This window comes from Peromyscus leucopus, chromosome 5 (genome assembly GCF_004664715.2).
Source record: "Peromyscus leucopus breed LL Stock chromosome 5, UCI_PerLeu_2.1, whole genome shotgun sequence".
NCBI lineage: Eukaryota > Metazoa > Chordata > Mammalia > Rodentia > Cricetidae > Peromyscus > Peromyscus leucopus.
The window spans coordinates 14522334-14538175 of NC_051067.1; the positions used below are offsets into that span (position 1 = coordinate 14522334).

The window sequence follows — 15842 nt, forward strand, 5'->3', positions numbered from 1 at the left end:
CTCTGAGATTTAGGACAGAGAAGTTCTTTCTATTTTTATCTATCTATCTATCTACCTATCTATCTTTGAGACAGGTCCTTTGTTGCTCAAGGTGGTACAACTCCCTGATCAAGTATCCTCCTGCCTCCTTTTCCTGGTGTTGAGATTATAGGCTTGGGTCACCATGCTTCTGGTCAGGGCAGAGGACTTCTGTCTTTGGGATCTGGGTTTGCTTAATCGAAAAAAATGGACACAGTGCTTACTGGCACCAACCTCCGTGGGTGATACTTGAGGTTCTCCCATATTCTGGCAGTACAGAAAAGCCGGGAACACACTCCAGTTTTGTGACCGTACTTAGCCGAGGCTTGGCACCTGAGAGTAGGGTACTCTGGAGCCTGGCCGTTCAGTCCTGGTTCTGTTCCAGGGTTCGGAGCTCTAAGTCACGGTGCCTGTGGCCTGACACCTTCGGAGAGAATAGGGATCCTCAAGGCCCACAGTCCTGCGGACCATTTCCAAAGATCTCCAGGGCCAGGCGCCTGCCTGGGGCGGGAGCCGCAGGTGGAGGCCATGGGGAGCATCCCGCAGGTGGCGGCGCACAGCCGCAGCCAGGTGGGCGTGTCAGGCCCCGCCCCGCGCGCTGGTCTTGGGGAGGGTGGGACGGACGGAAGCCCCGCCCTCCCCGCGCTCTTGGTCGGAGCCGGTGCGGGAGCGGAGGCGCGCGGAGCCGGCAGGAGCACGCGGGAGCGCGGCCCCGCAGCGGCCCGGCCCGAGGGAGCAGCACGCAGGAGCAGAGCGGCCTGGCGACCCCCGCCCTAGCGAGGACCCCGCCCCAGCGCAACGCGGCCTCGAGAGCGGACTCCGGCCCCGGAGCGCGGCCTCGCCCGCCTCGCTCGCCCGGATCCCCGGGCTGCGGGCATGGACAGCGCCCGCTCGCCCTGTGAGTATCGAGCCCTCCCGCCCGCCGCCTTTGTGTGCGCGCTGCGCCACCGCAGCCCCCTCCCCGCGCGCCCCGGGCCCGCGTCCTTTGTGGAGTCGGCTCTTATCCGGTGCTTTCCCCCGCCCCGGGCCTCCCGGTCCCCTCCGCAGCGGCCCGCGGGACAGCTCTGCAGGGTCGCTCCCAGGCTGGCCTTGACCCCTTTCTCCAGCCTCGATAGCCCTTCTGTAGCTCCTGTGGGCCCTCAGGGACACCTAGCAGGTCGTCCCCCCTGGAGTCCCCGGGATAGCTCGAAACAGGCCATGTTCGCGGCTCGAGGCTGAGAAGAGCAGGGCATCCCCTTTGCCATCCTCGCCTCGGGGTCCCGTCTGCAGCCCCTCTCCTCGGAGCCCACGGGGGACCGCCCGGCAGGCCACTTCTGCGGCGGGGCTGGGCAGGGCGCAAGCCCAGGGGCGGCGCTGTCTCATCCCGGGGCCCAGGCAGGTGCGGCGGGGCTGGCGCTCACGCGGGGCCCGTGTGTCCTTGGCCCGCAGAGATGGACGGCGATGGCGGCCGCCGAGACGCCCCCGGCGCGCTGATGGAGGCCGGGCGCGGCACGGGGTCGGCCGGCATGGCGGAGCCGCGGGCGAGGGCGGCGCGGCTGGGGCCCCAGCGCTTCCTGCGGCGCAGCGTGGTGGAGTCGGACCAGGAGGAGCCGCCGGGCCTGGAGGCGGCCGAGACGCCGAGCGCGCAGCCCCCACAGCCCCTGCAGCGCCGGGTGCTTCTACTCTGCAAGACGCGCCGCCTCATCGCGGAGCGCGCCCGGGGCCGCCCCGCCGCGGCCGCGCCCGCCGCACCCGCAGCGCCTCCCGGCTCTCCGGGTGCCCCCTCGGACCCCGGTCCGGAGCGAGCTGGCACGCAGGAGCCCAGCCCAGATCCCACCGCCGCCGCAGCCGCAGCCGAGCCGCTCCCCGACGGCGGCCCGCGGCCGGAGGAGGCGCCAGCTCCGACACCGGAGGACGCTGGAGCCACCGAGGCGAAGCCCGAGCCCGGGCGCGCACGCAAGGATGAGCCTGAGGTGGAGGAGGACGATGAGGACGACCTCAAGGCCGTGGCCACCTCCCTGGACGGCCGCTTTCTCAAGTTCGACATCGAGCTGGGCCGAGGCTCCTTCAAGACGGTCTACAAGGGGCTGGACACGGAGACCTGGGTGGAGGTGGCGTGGTGTGAACTGCAGGTGAGGGTCGGTGCCCACAGGTGGGCTGTCGGCAAGTGCGTCCTTGGGTGTGTCCTTGCTCTTGCGCAGGGCTTTAGGCAGCCCTGGGGATGGTGGTGGCTGGGATGTGTCACCCTCTGTGTGGGTGTCCCGCAGGACGCATGCCGTGTGTAGGGATACCCTGTTGGTGCTGTTCCTGGATCTATGCACGGGTTGAGTGAGGCTCGTCATCTTGGAGGTCAAGGCTGGGTATATGCTGTGCCCAGTTGTGCCCACGGTGACAAAGGCACCGGAGTGGGCAGTGTCTGTCAGCCCCTGCTCCTTGTCGGTCCTCAGAACCCACTTTTATCGACTCAGCAGGGACTGGAGGTAGTGAGAGAGAAGGCTGTGTCTGGGCCCTTTTCTGGGTGGCTTGGAAGCTCCGAGCTGTCCTCAAATTAGCATCTTCCTGTGCCCTGTGAGAGGTAGGTGTGATGGCTGCAGATGCCTGCAGGAGCTTCCTCTGACTCAGGAGCGGTGCTTCGTGGGCCCTTGGGGCCCTGCTTGCCAAGGCCTGGAAGCCCTGTCGGCGGCCTCCTTGTGTTCTAAGAGCCCGGTTTGTTCACGAATTAGGTGTGTGAGTGAAAAACCACGGAAAATGCCTGTCTTTTCTCTCTCTCCCCCTCCCCTCCACCCCCCTTTATTCCTTCCGTCTCTATCTCTTTTTCTGCTTCTTTTTTTTCCCCTTTCATTTTGGAGCACAGGCTCAGCATGCATTTTTCATAACCTTGCCCTCACGTTAGCTGTGTCAGCCCTGGCCCTGAAGATTATATAAACCGCAACCCTAGCCGTCCTGGGGCCAGCCTTGGAAGAGGAGGCAGCTCCTGTCACCGGGGTGTTTACAGGCCCTCCCTTGCTGGGAGGGAGGGCAGCTGTCAGGCAGGGCCCAACTGGGAGAGTGCTGGCTGGAGGTGTAAGCCTACCCCGCCGCCGCCCGCCCGCCTGTAAAGTTAGCTGGCCTTCCAGAGCTGATGCATCCTGGGCTGGGTGAACTGGGTGCCAGGGCTCCCATCTACTGCGGGATGCCTGCACTTTTGGGCTCAGAAATGGGATTCAGATGCTGTGTTCTCAGCACCTCCGGGGTGCTCTGCAGTGTGTACCAGCTGGGCTCGTTTCTGAGGTGTTGACCTGTCATCAGCCTTGAGACAAAGAGCTTCAAAGGTCTTGTCTCCTCACTGCCCTTTGGTTCTGTCATGAAAACGTGGCTTTGCAGGAGAGGGACAGTGGTGTCTTTTGGGGACTTTCAACAGGAGTTGAGTTTCTTTCTCCCTCATGGTTCCTATGAGAATTACCCCTGTCTTTTGCCTGGCATGTCCTAGACCTCTCAGAGAGGCAGCCTTGATGGTGCAGAATGGGTGTGGATGGCGAGGAGCAAGGTTTCTGGCCCTGGATCCTGGAGTGTGCCCAGTGCCCCAGCTACCTGAAGAGGCACAGAGGAGAGAGGATCCAGGAAGGGGGGATGATTCTCCATTCTGGAGAACGGCACGATTCTTGGCTCCCCACTTTCCTACGCTTGCCAGATGACCAGTGTGGCTCTCTGAGCACCTGCTGGTACTGCTACTATGGAATGTCACTAAGGGTAGAGGACAGAGCAGGGGTGCTCCAGCAGGCTGGATGGGAGATAGACTTCTGTAGTTTTCAAACCTGTCTATCTGGCTGAGGCATTGCAGAGGCCTGGGACTCTGTTAATTCCCCTTCCCTTTAAGGCAAGACGACAAGTCAGTCTGACCTTGTGGGCGGGGCAGCAGAGGGTGGGACCTGGCACGTGGCCAGGGGTCTTTGGATACTTGGCTCTAGGTAAAAATGGGGTAGCTTCTGGACTTGAGTGCTGTTTCTTGCTTGAGGAGACCTACTTGGGGAACCCCCCAGTAGGCAGAGAAAGTCCTCACACCTCCTTCATTGAAAGATGCCTGTTCATGTTTGGCTCAGGCTGCAATGCATTATATGGGGTTACCTTCCTCTGTCTGGCCCACCCTGGGAAGGTTCACGTGACAGGGGCCTGGACCAGCTTAGAGCCCTCTGGGTGAGCGCCTCCTCCTCATAAGTCATATTGACGATGGGATCATTGAGTGACTGCTTGATACCAACCAGGAGGTGGCTGGATGTCACAGGATCTGGGAGGATGGCAGGAGCCTGACTGGGCCCTGGGAGAAGCCCACCCAGAGGCCCCTGTGTGGTCTCCTGAGCTGAGGAGATAGCGGGTCAGCAGGGATTCTATGGATACCCAGATCAGGGCACAGGCTAGGAGAGGGGAACCAGAGTTCTTGTCCTGGGTAGGGGTGTGACCCCCATCCATTGTATGCCGGGGGCCCCAGCAGGGTATGGGCTGTAGATTTCCTGGCTTTGAACCCAAGAGGGAGCCTTGTTTATCCACCATGACTGGGTTCCCTCGAACCTCTGCAGTCTCCAGTGTTTCCAACTGTTGGGGAGAGCTCCTGGATTCTGGGTGTCATGGTGAAGGGAGGGTCTGTCAGGACTTGGTTTTCCTCTGGGGGAGGTTAGCCTCCACTGCCCTCTCTGGACACCCAGAGAGCTTTGGTCTGTTTACTCAGGTGCCTGTTGAGTGGCTGCTTCCTTTTCTCACCCTCGGTGGTGGGCCTGGTGTGGCCTCCACAGTGGTAAACGGCTTGAAGTCTCTTTCCAGGGTTCTGTGCCAAGGGGCAGAATCAACACAGTCACAGGCCTTGTGAGCAGCGTAGAGGACACTGGGTTCCCTTTAGTGACTCGTGTTGAAAGGGTGTGACAGGGAGAGCGGAATGTGCTGGTTCCACATCAAGGGCAGGAAGATGGCCCACCTTCTCAACTGTAGCCATGCCCAGCCGGAGCTTGGATTATTATTATTTTTTTTAACTGGGGGTGAGGGGGTATTTAAAAATACTTCATCCTGTCCTCTGTCCTTTGAATGACTGTTACTCCTGCTAGCAGAGCTCCGTACAGTGGCAACAGAGGAAGCAAAAGCGTGCCCAGAATCCTCCGTCCTCATCCTTTCTCCCTGCTTTCAGGGGGCTCACTGTCCCCTGCTCTGTGCCTGTCCGCCACAGAAGTTCTGCTGGACGCTGCTATTGCGGGGAGGGAACTGTCTTCAAGGCGGGGCCCTCAGCCAGGCATGGGTCCATCCGAGAGGTGGAGGGGCTTGGTCCTTGATCCTCCGCAAGCCCAGCTTCCCCTAGCAGAATGGTAAGAGGCCTAAGGAGGAAGTGTGGGGGCGGAGGCTTCGTGTCTCAGCCCTGCCCGAGCCTTGCTTGCTAAGCACAGAGGAGACAGCCTCAGGGTCCTCCAGTCACTAAGTGGGTCCTGCTGCTGTGTTGTGGGCAGCAGTGATCTTCTAGAAGAGCTGTGTGTTCCCACCTCATGCTCTAGCCAGATGTACAGTGCCCTGCCAGTGCTGGAAGCAGGTGTCACCCAAGGGGTCATCCTGTGTGACTTGTGCCTTGGAAGACAGCTCAAGTGCCCCTGAGACTTTTCAGAGGGTCCTCTCTGCCTTCATGGCATCTGGGTGAGGTGGAAGTCCCAGGCCCAGGACTGGGAGAGCCCCCGGAGTCATGCTGTGATCACCTTGTGCAGGAAGCCTGGCTGCTACCTTACCTGCTCTCATCCCTGGCTCTGTGGTGTGGGGACAGGAGGCAGTGAGCCACTGTCCCAGCTGGCAATGGTGCTTGTAGGGAGAGGACACTCTGAGACAGCGTGGCCTGATTTGGCTGGCGGTCACCTGGCCTTCTTCCTCTCTTTTTGTTTTTTAATCCCCCGAGTGCCTCATTTCGCTCAAAGAGCTATAATTGACAACTGGTCCGTGTTAGCGCTGAGCTCTCCTCCTCCATGCATGCTGACCACAGTCTTGGTTTGGTTGGTGGGAAAGGTTGGCTCCGGCTGCCTGAATGGCCTGTGGGTATGGCTTTCCCATCAGGTGTAGGAATGTGGGCACCCGCACTTGGGCCCCTCTCCCCATCCTCCCTCCTGAGTGGTGTCATGAGGTGTGTGTGGTGAGCCATGTGGTCGGCTATGGTGAGTAGCAGTCCAGGCTGCGGCTATCACTCCTGGAGTGTGGGGAGGCCAGGCACCTGTAAAGGCAGGTGCTTCTGCAGATGAATGTAAGCCTGAGGGGTGTTCTCACAGGCCCAGGGCTTGGAGGTGCCCAACTAATTCTGATTGAAGGCCAGATCTCCATGTGACTCAGGCACGACGGCCGTTCCTCTTCCCAGTCCCCATTGAGGACCTGTCTCACACATGAGGGTAAAATGCAGTTTGTTTGACCTGCTGTCCTTGAGCTGGTGTTTCTACAGCTCTGGTTCCCCGGATGCCTGTGAGGCAGCTAGATCCACTTCCCATGGCGTTGGCCTGGAACTTTCTGTGAAGATAGCCACATCTCTCTCCATGTTCTATCTGCATGTGCCCTGCAGGGCATTTGCTGAGCACTCGCACCCCGGATTTTCCTCACATTAAACATGGGCAGGGTGTCCAGAGCGTAAGACTGAGGCCCAGGTAACTTAAGGGTAGTGACTGGGGTAGCAGACAGGCCAGATGGGGACTTGGGGAGGGGGCACCGAGGGCTGGAGGAGTTCAATGTGTGTGTGATTGGCTGCGCCCTGGACTGGAGACAGCCAGAGCCAGGGTGGGGGTGTGCTGGTGGTGAGGATCAGGCTGGTGGCTTCAGGGTCAAGAGACATCTTAGGCAAGGATGACTCCTGAGTACTTGGCCGTGTGAGGACTGGGCAGGCTTTGAAGCTCCATGTTTCTAGGGTGCCAGGTAGGGCAGAGCTCTGAGGATGAGTTGCGACCCAGAAGGTAATATCAAGAAAAGGGAAGGTGATGATCAAGAACAGTGGTTCTCAACCTGTGGGTTGTGACCCCCGTCGCATATCAGATATTTATGTTATGATTCATAACAGTAGCAAAATTGCAGTTATGAAATAGCAGTGAAATAATTTTATGGTTGGGGCTCACCATAACTTGAACCTTTAATTGCATTAAAGGGTTGCAGCATTAGGAAGGTTGAGAGCTACTATTCTAAAAGATCTGGATGACCCTGGTCAGCAGTGCAAGTAACCATACGCATTGGTCAGATGGGCTATTGTTCAACGTGGCCCCTGGTTCCAGGCCTGGGAGCACTCCAGCGAACGGATCAGGTTATGAGCCTAGGAGACACAGAGAAATGTCTGCAGATCTGAGAATGCTGTGGTGGGGACTTAGGAGACTTGTGGGAGGGAGTTGAATCATCTGGACTGGACACCTGTGGACAGGCCCTGAGGTTGGAGCCAGAACAGCCTGGAGGAGTCTTCGTATCAATGGTGTGGCGGTTAACTGGGCCTCAAGGGCAGCCTGGAGGTGTGGTCAGGACTTTTATCTGGGGTATTCTGAGCAGACGAGAGGGCAAGAGTACATGGCAGGGAGCCAGCTGGGAGAGAAGGGCGGGAAGGAGGGTCAACTCTGGTGTACTTGATTGTGTTAGAGCGTGCACGATCTGAGGGTGATGAAGAGCATGACAGGAACTTGGGCCCGCGGGACACAGGACAGAGTTTTGCTGGCAGAACTTGCCTTTGGGAAGTTCAGGTGTGGATGCACCCACGGAGTGTGAGGTCGGGGGTCTGAGTTCTAGTGGAGGCCAGGCCAGAGGGGAGGTTCCTAGAGCCCCAGCCTTGCCAGGTGGCTCCCCCGGGTCAGGTGGGGAAACGTTTCCTCTCTTCATGTGCTAAGTCACAATAAGGAAGTAGACTGTGACCTCGCTTGTCATTCTCGTATCTTCTGTTTCGCCAGCCAGCTATCCAAGACGAGTTCACAGTCTGAGCAGTGTTGGGCTGTTTGGCGTGTTCAGAGCTGATTGCTCACCTTCCAGAAGTCTTACTTGTGGTTCCTCTGTGCCCTGTGGGTGTCTCTCAGGACTTGTGGCTGGGACCTGGCTTTGGGCCGAGGCTGCAATGTGTCCAATGTGAGTGCACAGAGCCCAGGTTACTGCAGTAATGGAGGAGAACTTGACCTGGTCCAGTGGAGGTTTCGGCCGTGTGTCTGGTCTCCTTTGTGGTCTGCGCTGGGCCAGCAGCTGTGGTGAAACCCTTGTGTCTGTTTTGCAGAGCTGAGGTGGATTCTAGGGCCTCAGCAAGGGCTGCACTGAACAGTGGTACAAAGGGGTCTTTGGGAAGGTATAGCCAGGTAAGATATGCTGCCAAAGATTCTGGCCCTGTACACATAGATAATGCGTGTGTATGTGGGGGGACCCTGCCATCTGGTGGGTATCTGCTACTGAGAGCCTTAGTGTTTTTACCTTGGGGTAGGGGGATGCCAGCTCTCAGAATTGCATCCCATAGAGCATACGGATAGACCTGAAGTGGCCCTCTTTCCGCCTGCATAGTAAACAATAGTTTGTAGTTGTGGAGAGCGAGTTGATGCTGGTAGGGCTGAGCCCCAGTTCCCACCTTGGAGTAAGGGAGCAGCAGAGCCTGGGGCGCTGGGCTGTACCAGCCTTATCATCCAAGTTGCAGATAAGGGCCAGGGCACGAAGCGCAGCAGCTGGAGTTTGAAAAGGCAAGTCAGGACCTGGATATGGCCACTGATAGCCCAGGGCTGAAGGCTTCTGCCTGAGAGGCGGGGTGGTAGGATTTGATGAGTAGAGGATGGTTGCAAACTCCTGCTTCCCAGTGTTTTGAAGCCCAGTTTTGTTCCTGGTTCCCAGACTATTGGATTACTACTTCCAAGCTAGCATCCATTAAACATATGTAGCAAGTCTTTCTCTGTCCTGCCAGCCAGCTCCCAAATCATGACACAGAGACTTATTATTAATTTTGAAAGCCCGGCCTTAGCTTAGGCTTGTCCCACTAGCTCTTCTAACTTAAATTAACCTGCTTCTATTAATCTATGTTTTACCATGTGGCTTTTTACCTGTCTTTCATTCTGTACGTCCGACTCCCATGTCTCATTGGCGTCTTGCTTGTATAATTCACATGCTTAGATGATTCTTCCCCATTTCTCTCTCTGCCTGGAAGTCCTGCCTATACCTCCTGCCTAGCTATTGACTGTTCAGCTTTTTATTACACCAATCACAGCCATACACCTTCACCCAGTGTGCAAGTATCCCACAACAAATATACATTAGAACCATGGAAAAGAATAAAAGAGAAGTGGTCAAGATAGTGTGGTATTGGGAGAAGGGCAGACAGATTAAAAGAATAGAGGCGAGAGCCCAGAAGACCCCCACAAAGAAAACAAAGAAAGGCGTGGCTCTGGAGAGAGCTCTTTTAGTGGAGGAGTGAGAGGCCTTTCAACAGATGGTGTGGGACAGGTGGACCTTCAGACCCAGGGCCGTGGCTCGGCACAGCGAGTGCTAGGATCCCTCTCCACTGTGCAGAAAGACACAAACCAACAAACAAACAATCAAAAGGTAAAGAACACCCACCTTTCAGACCGACGGCAGACCACGCAGGATGCAGAACACATGCCCTTCAGAAGAATAACCTACAAAGGATCACATCTAAGTCTAAAATGCTCAGAAGCTAGGCAGAACCCCAGGCGACCTTGGTTTTGACGATGACCTTTTAGATGCAGCACCTAAGGCACAGCCCAGGCCAAATAATTGACAAGCCGAGCTTCATTAACATTAAAATCCTGTCTGTGAAAGACAGTCAAGAGGATGAAGAGAGCAGTCAGACTGGAAGAGGACAGTATTGACCAATCTCTCTGATAAAGGAATCCCAAACACACAAAGATGGTTTCAGAACTCCGCAGTAAGAAAATAAACAGATTTTAAAAAGTAATAGCCGGGTGTTGGTGGTGCACTCAGGCGGCAGAGGCAGGCTGGTCTCTGAGTTCAAGGTCAGCTTGGTCTACAGAGTGAGTTCCAGGACAGCCAGGGCTACACAGAGAAACTCTATCTCAAAAAACCAAAATAAATAAATAAATTTAAATAATAAAACTAAGAAAAAGTAGGCTAAAGGCCTAAATAGACTGACACCTTACCTGAGAGGATGTTCATGTAGCCAGTAAGCATGAGATTATGCTTAGCATCATGTGTGGCCAGGGAGATGTAAACTTAAGCCCCAGTGAGAACACACCGAACCCCTATTAGAGCAGCCAAAGCCAGAACAGCTGACGCCACCACATGCTAATGAGGACATGGAGCAGCTGGAGGGCTCCCTCGTCACGACTGGTAATGGAAAGTGGTGGTCAGCAGTCTTTCTCTTAGCATTGACTCTTATCTGGAAGCGTTGACAGTTACATACCCACGTTAAAAACCTGCCCGTGAGTGTTGGTTAAAACATAGAAGCACCCGAGATACCCTCCAGTGGACGAGTGGATTTTATGGTACGTCCAGAAAATGGAGTAACTCCGCACTAAACAGAACAGAGCCATCAAGCCGTGAAAGACAGGGAAGAATCTTGAATGCACATGAGTAATGAAGAAACTGACCTCTGAGGACTACACCACACCAGTGTAGGTGTGGCTGTGCTCAATGAATCAACCGCATGCATGCTCTAAACGGCGAAACCAAGGCTGGCAGGATGGCTCGGCAGGTGAAGGCATCCAAATGTAGGAAGAAAACGGAAACGGACCCCTGAAAGTTCTGACCTCTGAACTCTTCCTGTGTGCCCTCCCACCCCTGCCTACTATATAATTAAAAATATAAACTTAACAAAAAAGGGCAAAGTCATGGAGGATGGAGGTAAAATAAAAATATAAAGCAGGGCTGGGGAGGGACAGCCAGAACACAGGCCATTCCGTGTGAACCTGATGGCTGTGGGTGGCTTTCACTTGGCCGAGCGTCGAGGGTGTGCGGTACCAAGGGAACTGGCAGCCTTGACCATTGTCTCCAGGGAATAATGACATGTCTGTTTTGGCTTGTTGCTTGTAGTAAGTGTACCACACCTGTGAAATTTTCCAGCACAGGGATCTCCATCCTTCTAGAACCCAGAACTTCTCCACAAAACAGGGCTTATGAAGAGAGAGGAGCCTCATTCCACCAAAAAAAGTCCCAGAAATAAAAAGCCATCGACTGTCCAGCCAGCACAGCTGCCTTGATTGTGTGTTTTACCTTCCAGTGCCCTGCGCGCATACAGGGTGTGACAGCTGTGAAGTACCTCTTGATTTGCTGCTGTCGAGGGCTTCTGAGGGTCCATGGTTCCACCTGGCTCAGGGGTGCTGTCCTAGTCCTGAGGAGATGTCTCCAGAGAGGGTAGCTCAGCTCTTCTCTCGGGAGGTAGGGAAGGACAGGATCGGGCCCCTTGGACCAGCAGGGCAGCCCTGGGTCAGGGGTGCTCTCAAGCAGCCGTGGCCCTCACCCCGATATTTGAGGGCCAACTGTGTCCTAGAGGCTCTGGACATCATGTTATGGCCAGGAGCACGGTCCCTAATGGAGGGTGAGAGAAGGTGTGAGAGGCTCAGGGCCCGCAGTCCTGGAAGCTTTGCTCAGGGTAGCTCCAGGGGTTTCTTTAGCAGGGAGCCCTTGGCCCTACAGGACCTGGACATACCATAGTCAGGAAGGAAAGGCTTGGGTTTGGTGGGAACTTCCTCGGGTGCTGAGACCCACCCATGAGCCCATGGATCATGAAAACTCTCTTTTCAGAGATGAGGAAGGCTCAGCTGGAAGGATCCTGTGAAAGGTCATTTGGCAAAGCAGTGTCGGATGGCAAGGCCCGCGGTATCTTTGTTGCCTGAATGTCTTGCGTGTGTTCAAAGTGTGGCTGCAGAGAGAGGCCTGGGAAGTGTTGGGTCGGCCAGGCATGGCTAATGTGGAACTTCTCAGAGCCTTTAAGATGCCTGCTGGGCTCTGAAGTGCTGGGCTGGGTGGGAGAGTGTGGCTTACCTTACCTTTATGGAGAAAGCTTTCCTTTCCCTGTAGGGTGTCTCGTGGCCAGGGTGGGGAGGTCTGCACTGGTGGAGGGGGCTGGTGTTGGAGGTATTCTTGTGATATTTCCCTGCATCTCTGCAAGGGTGGGTCGTCCTGCACAAGCCAGTGGTGCTGTTGACAGCGTGTGAAGCTGGATGTGGAAAGCTGGGTGTCTCAGGCCAGATGTCCTGGAAGGACCACCTCCCTCCACTGTCCCTTCATGCCTGGCTCTCAGTGTGTATGCTTGTGAATGGCTTGGGAAGACTTTCAACTGTGAGCCACCTGTGGTGAGCCGTGCCAATCCGTGGTCATGCTCAGATTCTGAAATCTAGAGACATTAAGAGTCCCGGGGCAGCTCACCAGTGTTGGAAGGGGGATAAGACTTTTTTTTTTTCTCTTTAGCTCTCCTCATCCACTTTGAAAGTTGACCCTATTCTTTTTTTTTGTTTGTTTGTTTGTTTTGTTTTTTGAGACAGGGGTTTTCTGCATAACAGCCCTGGCTGTCCTGGAACTTGATTTGTAGACCAGGCTGGCCTTGAACTTACAGAGCTCCACCTGCCTCTGCTTCCAGAGTGCTGGGGTTTAAGGCGTGCACCACCACACATGCCACTACGCCTGGCTTGTGTTTTAATTCTTAAAAGAAAATATTTATAGGTACTTTCTTTGAGCTTTCTGGCTGCAAGAGGATCTGTAGCCTTCACTGCTACAGGGGTGTCTGGGAAAGGCTTGATTTGCATAACTGCTTTTGATCTCTTACCTGAGACTGAGTACCCTGGATGCTCAGGATGGGGCGGCAGGCTGTGGAGTAATTTCTCCCTCTAGGGGAGTGTTGGTGCTGTGTGCAAAGGAGCCTTCATCTGCCTGGGTAGGTCCCAAACAGAGCAGCCCACCTGCTAGCTTGCCTGTCCGTCCTGATCCACCTCTGGTCTGGGTGGGTATCTGCAGGCTCTGAGGCTGCTGCTCCCTCCCGAATGTCCTGCTCCTTGCTCTTCACCCCCATCTGGGCCCCATTCCAGCTTTTTCCTCCTCCCAGCAGTCCAGGTTCCACTGCCCTCAAACTTTTAGTTTTTGAAAATCCCTTGCTGGTAGCAGGGTGGAGCTAGGAGCTGAGTGCTCGGTCTCCATCACTGCATTTGTGTGCGTTTTAGCTGACCCACTTGGGTTCCTCCCTGAGTACTTCAGCAAGCATCTCCTGACAGGAACAGGGACAGGTCCCCACAGAGCCTCTGCAGGGTCACGCCCAGGGCCCCGGTGGGTGGATCTGTTGGATGTGTCTGGTGTGTGGCTTTGTGATTCCCTTGATTGTTCTCTCTGGGTTCCCTGTTTGCGCCTGGAACCTTGTCAGTGAAGAAACTGTTGCCTTGTTGCTTCTATTTTAATCTAGAGCAGGGGTCCTCAACCTTCCTAATGCTGCGACCCTTCAATACAGTTCCTCGTGGTGTGGCAACCCCAACCATAAAATTATTTTGTTGCTACTTGATAACTGTAATTTTGTCACTGATATGAATTGTAATGTAAATGTTTGATATGCATGATAGCTGATATGTGGCCCCTGTGAAAAGGTGTTTGACCCCCTAAAGGGTCGCGACTCACAGATTGAGAACCACTGGTATAGAACAGCCCTTTGCTCCTTTATTACCAGCAGTTAGCCTTTCAGTGTCGTCTTCCGCACGGTCTGTAGAGAGACTGCGCACGGTGGTCTGTAGAGAGACTGCGCACGGTGGTCTGTAGAGAGACTCCGCACGGTGGTCTGTAGAGAGACTCCGCACGGTTGTCTGTAGAGAGACTCCGCACGGTTGTCTGTAGAGAGACTCCGCACGGTGGTCTGTAGAGAGACTCCGCACGGTGGTCTGGAGAGACTCCGCACAGTCTGTAGAGACTCCGCACGGTGGTCTGTAGAGAGACTCCGCACGGTGGTCTGTAGAGAGACTGCGCACGGTGGTCTGTAGAGAGACTGCGCACGGTGGTCCGGAGAGAGACTCCGCATGGTGGTCTGGAGAGACTCCGCACGGTGGTCTGTAGGTTCTGTCTGGTGTTTCTGCCCTGTGGGATTGGACTGTCGCCTCTGGAGCAGCTGCCACGGGGTGCCACACGTGCAGGTCACAGGGCTGGCCAAGCTGCTGTCCCTGCGGAGACATGAGTACTTCTAGCCCAGAAATAGACTGACACCCCTGGACGCCCTGTTCTCTGGAGACTGAGCAGCTCCCATCAGGGAGGGCTTCCATTTCCCCTTCCGAGGAGGAAGCAGAGGGATATCAGGATGGTTGCTCAGGCTGACTTCAGGCACCTGCCTTGAGCCCAGGACTGTGATGAAGCCTGAAGATACCGGGCAGTAGGCTGCTGCTGTCCCAGGGCCGTTCTGTTCTCAGTTGACTTGGAGCTGCTAGGGACTCCCTGGCCCCCTGCCACTCTGAGCTCCTGGCTGGGAGGCCTGGGTAAGAGATCCACCTGTCCCCGTCCACTGTGACTTCACAGGATGCCTGGCCCGCCTGAGTCAGGGCAGAGTACATCTGAGCTGTTCCTCTTCTGTCATCCCTGGACCTGCTTCGTTGGGATGACGCCCTAACGGAGCGACAACCAAGAGGGGCTCTCTCTAGGGAGGGATATGGTATGGAGCCTACGCCCTCCGCCCCTGCTCTGAGGCGACCGTTTGTCTGATGTCATCCTCCTGGGACGTCTGTCAGGTTCATGCTTACTGCATCGTTGCTGATGTACACGGAGGTCTCACCAACTACCCAGGGCCATCTCCACCCACCCTAGCCCCACCTCCCACCTGAGGTTGGCTGAGCGATGTGAGCACGGGTCCACGGCGTTGTAAATTGTGCCTGCCCCCCCCCCACCTGTCGTCACTTTGCTGGGGGCCAGGGTTGGGCAGAGACTCTGCTTAGCCCTACCTCTGTCCTCCCAGTTGACCCAGACTTCTGTCCTCTTCCAGGCTGGGCCTGGAGCTGCTGCCTTTGTCTGAGTCTGAGACTCTAGGAGGATTTCCTCATGTCCTGGCCTACGGTCTCCACCTGGCTATGCCTCCAAGAAGATGGCTAATGTCTCGAGTTTGGGGTGGGGTGTCTCCCAACTGTTCTCATGCCTTCAGGGTCTCAATGTGCCCCCTGTTCTCCTGTCTGAGCCTAACCCTTGGGCCCCATCACCCCCTTTTGGCAGCAGGGTTTGTGCTTCTAGCAGTGAGGGTATTTGGGGTGACATTCCATCTTGACATTAGGAGACCATCTTGCTGGGCCGGTCAGCAGCGAGCTGCCAGCACCGTTTCAGACAGGCCTGGGTGTTTCTTCTCTTCAGTAGTTCGTTTCAGCAGAGGAGAGAGTTTGGCCTTTTTGGAAGAAGTGTGGAAAACACAAGGCTGTGCAGGGGGTGGGGAGGGGCATATGTCACTGCCCTCCTCACTCTTGGGGTAGGGTTTCAGAAGCCCTGTGATCCCCAAACCTCTGGCACAGTGTCAGGGGCTGGCCAAGTGCCCGAGGGGACAGGTCATTGCTGAGTGAGGTTGCTGCAGCTGCCGAGAGGCTGTTGGGCTAAGAAAGCGTTCTGAGAACTGCTGCCTGCTGGGCCTGTGTGGGCACCTTTGTCTCCAGAAAGCCAGGGTCCACTAACACTGCTTGGAGGTGGGAAGAGGGTCCTCTTTCCGCTTGGTGGCCTGCTGTACTGGCCCAGTGGGTGTGGTAGGTGCTGTGTAGGGGTCTCCACCCAGGAGTGGAGGTGAATACTGCATTTTGTAGGTAGTCTCATGTGGACAAGTTAAGGTAGTAGGGGTAGGTATTGGGAGGTATTATTCACTGTGACACCATCAAGGATTTAAAGTTTGTCCTGGGGTTTCTATACCATTTGCCCATCTTTGTAGAGTTGGGGAGACAGGTGTGGTGGCGGCCCAT

The 15842-nt window shown here is 55.9% G+C and overlaps 1 protein-coding gene across 13 annotated transcripts in view; it reads left to right on the plus strand.

Annotated features, from left to right (window-relative positions):
- Positions 1-766: 766 nt before the first annotated feature.
- Wnk2 (WNK lysine deficient protein kinase 2) overlaps positions 767-15842 on the plus strand; it is a 113479-nt gene continuing 98403 nt past the window's right edge. For 12 of the 13 annotated variants that reach the window (XM_028867659.1, XM_028867660.2, XM_028867658.2 and 9 more), the window contains exon 1: positions 1449-2129. In XM_028867659.1, coding sequence (XP_028723492.1) covers positions 1449-2129 — 681 coding nt within the window. Of the gene's footprint in view, positions 917-1446; positions 2130-15842 lie in introns of those variants that run through there. The other variant, XM_028867657.1, reaches the window with a different exon arrangement.